Source organism: Corythoichthys intestinalis, chromosome 10, assembly GCF_030265065.1.
Source record: "Corythoichthys intestinalis isolate RoL2023-P3 chromosome 10, ASM3026506v1, whole genome shotgun sequence".
In the NCBI taxonomy this organism is placed as follows: Eukaryota; Metazoa; Chordata; class Actinopteri; order Syngnathiformes; family Syngnathidae; genus Corythoichthys; species Corythoichthys intestinalis.
Window position 1 is genome coordinate 43,732,304 of NC_080404.1, and position 6,859 is coordinate 43,739,162.

Here is a 6,859-nt window from a genome sequence, read left to right on the forward strand (position 1 = left end):
AATAATATTAATAATAATATAATAATAATAATAATAATATTTTTTCACATTCAAAAACTTTTTTTTCTACGAGTGATTTTTTTTTATTTGATTGAAGTGATTTTTCTTTTGAAAATAAATATGTTTTTGTTGGAAGCAACTTATTTTTTGAATAATAAAGACACAAATGTCCTAGCCAAAATGTGGTCCAAACGCAAAACTACATTACGTCAATCAAAAAAGTCAAAGTCAATCAAAGAAAAATAGGTTCCAAATATATATTCTTGAGTTTCAAATTTATTCTTGCATTCAAACACTTTTTTTTTTTTTTATTGAAGTGACTTTTTCTTTGATAGAAAATAAATATTTTGATTGAAGCACTTTTTTTTTTGATTGAAGCAACTTTTTTTGATTGAATAATAAAGACACAAATCTACCTCCATATCATTTTATTTTTTGTCACTCAATCAAATACTGACATTTTAATATTTTACTTAAAAAAAAAAAAGTTTTAATTTCTAATGTTTTTACTGTGGCTCTTTTTTGCAATAACCTCACAGCAAGTAGTAAACACTTGTTCTCTCAGGTGTCTCAAGCCGAAAGTCGCGTACATGAGAACCAGATTTCCAATACCAAATATGGTCACTCCGGAAAAAGTGCGTTTAATTTTTTTCAAACCCCGCCTACCTTAACACCTATGCAAATTATGTGACGCATTGAAGCAACCTGGTTTATAAATTCACTTCATGACTGCTTATCAGTTTATTGACAACAAAAACTGATTGAGTCAAGTCAACCAAGGGAGTTTCAAGAAAGACACGCCTGTTGCTGAGTGAGCCAGCCTTTACCCTTCTGCCCAAACAGGTTTGACGAGGACACACCTGTAGGAAGTAAGACGTTACAACAGGAAGCTTTGTTTCTCTACTCCATTTTTGACCTCTGTGGACGACGGTTCGAAAGCATACTAAAGGAGGCATTTTCGGAACTTTTTTTCACTTATTTCTACAATGAAGATGTGGATTGCTCTCGTGCTTGCCGCGCTTGCGGTCGGAGCGTCAGCACAAAGCTGTAAGTAATTTATCCACCGTTTACTTTCAGCGTTAAACAACAATGTTCGCTTTTACGTCATTTAAAAAAAAAAAAAAAAAAAAAAAAACAATATAAAATAAAATGCTTCAAGTAGCGCTTACCGTTTGAAAACGAAGATATTTGACATTAAAGCTAGAAATATTATTTGTACAGAATCTAAATCATTTTTTCCCCCTCACCTGTTTCTGCCGTATTTTAATGAACGCACACACCTGTTTTAATCATAATGATTCAGTTTAGTTGTATTGAAGTATGTTATTTGTTAACAATGAAGGACTTTTATTTAATACTCCGGGAGAAATCCGATTTAAAACGTCAATGCCATCTATAAAATGCATTTAGGTTTCTGTGCAGAGTGGGGGTGGGGAATTGTGAGTCCTGCTCCCCTGGGATTTCTCTGTTTGGAGAAACCAACGCCCATTACCTGAATTGTCGTGTGCTTGTTTGCCTTAGTTGCAAAATTGATGGCGTTTTATACACTGCTGTACAATAAGTCTTTATGACTTACACCCTTTTTTTTTGTTTTAGAAATTTAGAGCCTTGCCGATTATTTTATAAACTATCAAATCATCAAAAAATATCATTTAGTAATACAAATTCGAGCTGTAATTAGAAGTTATTTTTTTGCATTGTGTTTAGACATTACTCATTTTTTGTTTTCATATTTGAATGTTTTTGCTCTGCAGGTTCATGTAGCACTATGAAGTGGGCCACCTGTGATGGAACTCCTTGCCAGTGTTACATCCTGGTTGGTGATCAGATGAAACAAAAGCTCGACTGCAATGCATGTAAGTACAGGGATCCCTCTAGGGCTGCAGCTATCGATTATTTTAGTAGTCGATTAATCGATGAACTAGTTCGAATAATCGAGTAATCGGATAAGGAACATGAAAAATTAAAATACCTGAGCTGAGCCTCAAACTGCATACAGAAGTAGATAAATAAGGATCTATGTACAGCAAAAAGAATAATTTGCTGACTTGCATAGCAAAAGTCTGCTAGCTTAAATGCTATAAGACGCTTTGTTTTTTATTTATTTTTTACAATACTCTTAACAAATGGTTCGGACACGTATTTCCTTTAAAAAATATAAATATACCAATAAACTAAATGACGAATGCATTAAAAAAAAACAATAGCTCGAACAAAAACTTGGCTTATGTTGGTCTTAACATGGAGCAGCTGGATTCAGCCATGTGAAATGAGGCAGACTAGAAGGCTGTGTATCCACCCAAATCAATAAAACTAAATGCAAACACTTTCAAAATACACCATTACAACGCCACTTTAAGTAAAAGAATACTTGAAGAAGAAAAATGTAATTCTAATCCATTTTTTCTAATCGAATACTCGAGTTAATCGTTGCAGCACTAGATCCCTCGCTACTTCGCGCCCTCAATCCAGTGCGGGATACCCGAGCTATCCCGATCCAATCACGTGGGGGCAGCATACATGGTGACGCTGCGACACTAAGACTCAACAATTGTGTTGCGGAATGGCCTCGCCTTTATATGGTGACAGCGAAAACTAAATGTGAAGACTCAAACCTTTGGTTCCGGGCTCCAAAATGGATGGATTCGATTGTGGGGCTTGCTCTGCCACCATATAAATGGAACGCTCTCGCACTGATGATGTCAGCACTCGCAGGAACGTCAGCTGTAATTTGCTGTTTTAATAATATTTATCATTTAAATATGTTTAATGTTTTCAATTTTGTGCATTTTTGGAGCAAAAAAAAAATGCCATTGCTCGGAGTGGGCGGGTATGTTGTCTTCCGGGCTAAGGAGGTTGTTGGTGTCAAAGAAGTGCATCATTGGCTGTCGCCTTGTAAATTTGCACTGCCCTTGGCATCAGGACTACATCATTTTCACGCAGAATTGCAACATTGTTTGAATGTGGACGTGAACTTTGTCGTATTATTGGAGCGTCACTATGTAAACAGCCCCGTATTCTCACACTCCCTCCTGCTCTTTTTCTTGGTCAAGCAGTGCACTGTAGTTGCTTATTAAAGATAACGATGATTGACAGACGTTAAGGTTTGATCTTGAAGCCGAAACTTTAAAGCGCCGCATGTGTCAATCATCGTTTAACTTGTTAAACAGTTGCTGTGGCAACTCGTATGTAAGTGAGCAGCTTGAGCGAATTTGAGGGGACTCGGACAATGACGCATTTAATAAAGACAAGCATTTTTCTACTTTATTCTTGTTTAAAAATAATTCAGTAGTAACATGTTTAAAACTTATCATAATTATTAAATTTGAAGTGTTTAAAAAACATTTATTAAAATTTTTTTTTTTTTTAATTATATATGTCTTGGATGTATCTTTCCAGTGCTAAATCTAAATACATTAAACACACACACACAAAAAATAGGGGGGGAAGGGGCACTACTACGCGGATTTTCACTTATCGCGGCAGGTTCTGGTCCCTATTAACTGTGAAAAATGACTTTAATTGAAGAAACTCCAATGGTTAGTATCCTTGACGCATGTGTTTACCTCTATTTTCAGTGATCCCCAAGTGCTTCTTGATGAAAGCTGAGATGTACAGAGCCAAAAAAGGCCTGGACACCCGTACTGGCATCGGAGGAAAACCCGTGGAGACTGCTTTCTTGGACAATGACGGCATCTATGACCCAGAGTGTGAGAATGATGGCAAATTCAAGGCCAAGCAGTGCAACAACACAGAGGAGTGTTGGTGCGTCAACAGCGCCGGTGTTCGTCGAACAGATAAAGGAGACAAGAACCTCAAGTGTGAGAAGCTGGTGGAGACCTAGTAAGTTGTTTGTGAGGAAGCGTATGGGCAACCTGTCATTTCTTTGTACATTCCTGAAATGTTTTTTCTTGTAGCTGGGTCCGTCTTCAGCTGAAGCACAAACCAGTGACTGGTCCTGTGGACCCAGAACAACTGAAAATGTAAGTACATGCAAAATTATGATTGAAAGGTCAGAATAGCGGTATATGGTTTTATCTTGAGTATACAATGAAAACATTTTGGTAAAGAATGATCTTTCTGTAACAGGGCTATTGCTGATGCTATCAACAAGCGTTATGACAATTTTAACAAGGAATTTGTGAAAGAGATTAAGGTAAGTGGGAGCTTGAGTGTGTATTATATATCCAACCGATGTTGTAAAACTAGCATTTTCTTCCACTGCAGTACGATCCTGATTCCCGCACGATTGTGGTGGATGTGAAGAAGCCCAAGGGAGAGCGCAAGACCGATTTGAGTAAAATGGCTTACTACATGGAGAAAGATGTACGGACATGCTGTTTTTCACCTTTTATTTATTTTAAGTTCAGCTTTGTTTTTTTATAACTGACATCCTGACTCTCCTCAGGTCAAAGTGCTTCCTCTATTCAAGGATCAAGAGAAGTTTGAGCCCAGAGTGGGAGGTCGGAATATGGAGATGGAGAACATCTTGGTGTACTACGTAGATGAGGAGGCCCCAACATTCACCATGAAGAATCTTCCTGGTGGGATCATCGCAGTCATTGTGGTGGTTGTCCTCACTGTGGTGGCAGGCTTGCTACTCCTGGTGAGTTGAAATAAATCTTCATTCATTGTCTTTAATTATAACCAGTCATAACTTCTCCATTTTGTGTCTGTAGTTCTTCCTCAAAAGACGCCAGAGTCAGCAGTACAACAAAGCTCAGGTCAGTAGATGGCAATGTTTTATATCCTTTTTTATTCCCACTCTTCAAATCGTTTAATCGTTGATATTTTTTGTTGTAGCAAAGAGAAATGGATCCCATGTAAATCCATCATCACTGCAGGAGGCCAGAGTCACCGTCAGATGCGCATACTTGCAGTGTGCCATTTTACCGTTCTATGTGAGAAAGACACATTTTTGTAAAGGAACAAATCTACATTCTTGTCATTGGCACTATTCATACTGCTTTCTATTTATAAATGTTGTGTACATTTTGAAGCACTCCCCCGCTACTATACATGCATTAAAAATTGTCATAGGAAATGGATGTTTTAGACGCTAAACGGTTTAAATTCTTTGTTAGATTGTACAGTTTTTACAATGTGTGTTGTGTTGGATTGTTTTTAATAAAATGTTTTAAAGGCTGTGGTTGAAGGTTATTGCTGTTTTGTTTTTGTTTTTTTCTTAAGGTGTGTTAACGCGAGGTTTAAAGATTCCTCCAGTTTTTAACGCTAGCAATCATCTTTGTTACGAATTTCAATAAAATCAAGATGTCCAATCCACTTCATGTGGGAGAGTTGGCAGCCACCTTCCCCCATCAAATGGATGAAATGTCTACCGCTGTCATTTGGAGCCAATGAGATGAATTGTTGAATGAGGAATTTGAGAACACTTTTTGTACTTTCAATAAACGAGTTATCGTAAGTTATTTTGTCCATTTGACACTGCCACAGTATCTTAAGGTGGCCGAGAGGTGTCAGGCGAAAAGCAAAGTCCAAACACTTTGCAAATTGCAAAAGCACGAACCCCAATTGCAAACGCTTTGCAAAAGATAAAAAGCACGAATGCAAACTGCCACAAAACGATCCCCAATTCCTAAAGCACGATCACAAATTGGCAAAAGCCCGAACCCTAATTGCCACAACACTGCAGCGAATGGCTCGCAGCTCGAATGCAAATTGCCACAACACAATCCCCAATTCCTAAAGCGTGATTGCAAATTGGCAAAAGCACGAACGCACGACAGCAAATGGCTCGCAGCACGACCGCAAAAGGCTCGCAAGACAATTGCAAAGACGATGACCCAGAAGTTAAAAAAAAAAGACAACACTTTGTATATTGCTATATGTGCTTTGTTACCATCTCTACGGGCCTCCGTAAAGTTGCCCCACCTCCATCAGACGCAAATTTATATAAAAATGATGTTAATCGTTTGTGCTGCAACGGTTTTGTAGATACAGTATTATGCTTTTATTGAGATAATTATTACGAGTAGGGACGTCACTCGTAGCTTTTTCTTAGCTTAGTTCCCGCAGCTAATGGAGCGTACCAACTCTCAATAACAGGGGTGTGCTAACAAGGCTAGCACGAACATAGCGGAAACAAATTCGGTTTCATTTAGCAGTAAATCAGGGGGCTTCAGATATTAATTTCAAGTGATGACATCCCTCTAAGCCCCCAATTTGACATCCCCACTCGTAATTAATATCTCAATAAAAGCATAATACTGTATCTACAAAACCGTTACAGCACAAACTATTAACATTTTTATATAAATTTGCGTCTGATGGGGGGGCAACTTTACGGAGGCCCGTGGAGATGGTCACAAATTTTAGCAATATACAAAGTGTCCTCTTTTTTATTATTATTTTTTAACTTCTGGGTCATCGTCTTTGCAATTGTCTTGTGAGCCTTTTGCGGTCGTGCTGCGAACCATTTGCTGTTGTGTTGTGGCAATAGAGCCTACCCACGTACCACGTGCTCGCTGTATGGTTCCGCCCACTTGTCCGTCATTTTGACTCTGTATTAGCATTGTTTTCAATTGATGGCGGAATTTAAAATGCATTTCATGGAAGACCCGGTGCTTTCTGATGCCGCAAACTCACTGGATCTGTTGCATAAAAGGCGTTATGAGGAAAAGCTTCGTTCTATACAGTCGCCAGATCCATATTTGATGCCCAAATCGATGTTTTTCGACCCACTGTCTTCGCCCTGTCTGCCTGACATCTGCTACGCAGATATTTACAATTATCTTGTCCACACTAAATCAGCCTATTCTCACGAAAATATGAAAAACTTCAAGAGCTTGGAGGCTTATAAATACTTCGTTGCTGGTTGGGTGAAACAGGTCCTCGTCCA

General features: G+C 38.2%; 1 protein-coding gene across 1 annotated transcript; it reads left to right on the forward strand.

Annotated features, from left to right (window-relative positions):
• The first annotated feature begins 727 nt into the window (after positions 1-727).
• Positions 728-5,148, forward strand: epcam (epithelial cell adhesion molecule). Its single transcript, XM_057847691.1, has 9 exons — positions 728-1,047; positions 1,755-1,856; positions 3,579-3,843; positions 3,918-3,983; positions 4,090-4,156; positions 4,228-4,326; positions 4,409-4,606; positions 4,680-4,724; positions 4,804-5,148. The coding sequence occupies exons 1-9, from the start codon at positions 987-989 to the stop codon at positions 4,825-4,827; spliced, it is 927 nt and encodes a 308-aa protein (XP_057703674.1). The 5' UTR covers positions 728-986; the 3' UTR covers positions 4,828-5,148.
• Positions 5,149-6,859: the final 1,711 nt, after the last annotated feature.

Bases quoted from the DNA above. Each gene is read 5' to 3' on its own strand.
- epcam (XM_057847691.1), top strand. From the start codon at position 987: ATGAAGATGTGGATTGCTCTCGTGCTTGCCGCGCTTGCGGTCGGAGCG. The intron at 3,984-4,089 runs GTAAGTACATGC...TTTCTGTAACAG, and splicing joins GACCCAGAACAACTGAAAAT to GGCTATTGCTGATGCTATCA. The intron at 4,327-4,408 runs GTACGGACATGC...GACTCTCCTCAG, and splicing joins CTTACTACATGGAGAAAGAT to GTCAAAGTGCTTCCTCTATT.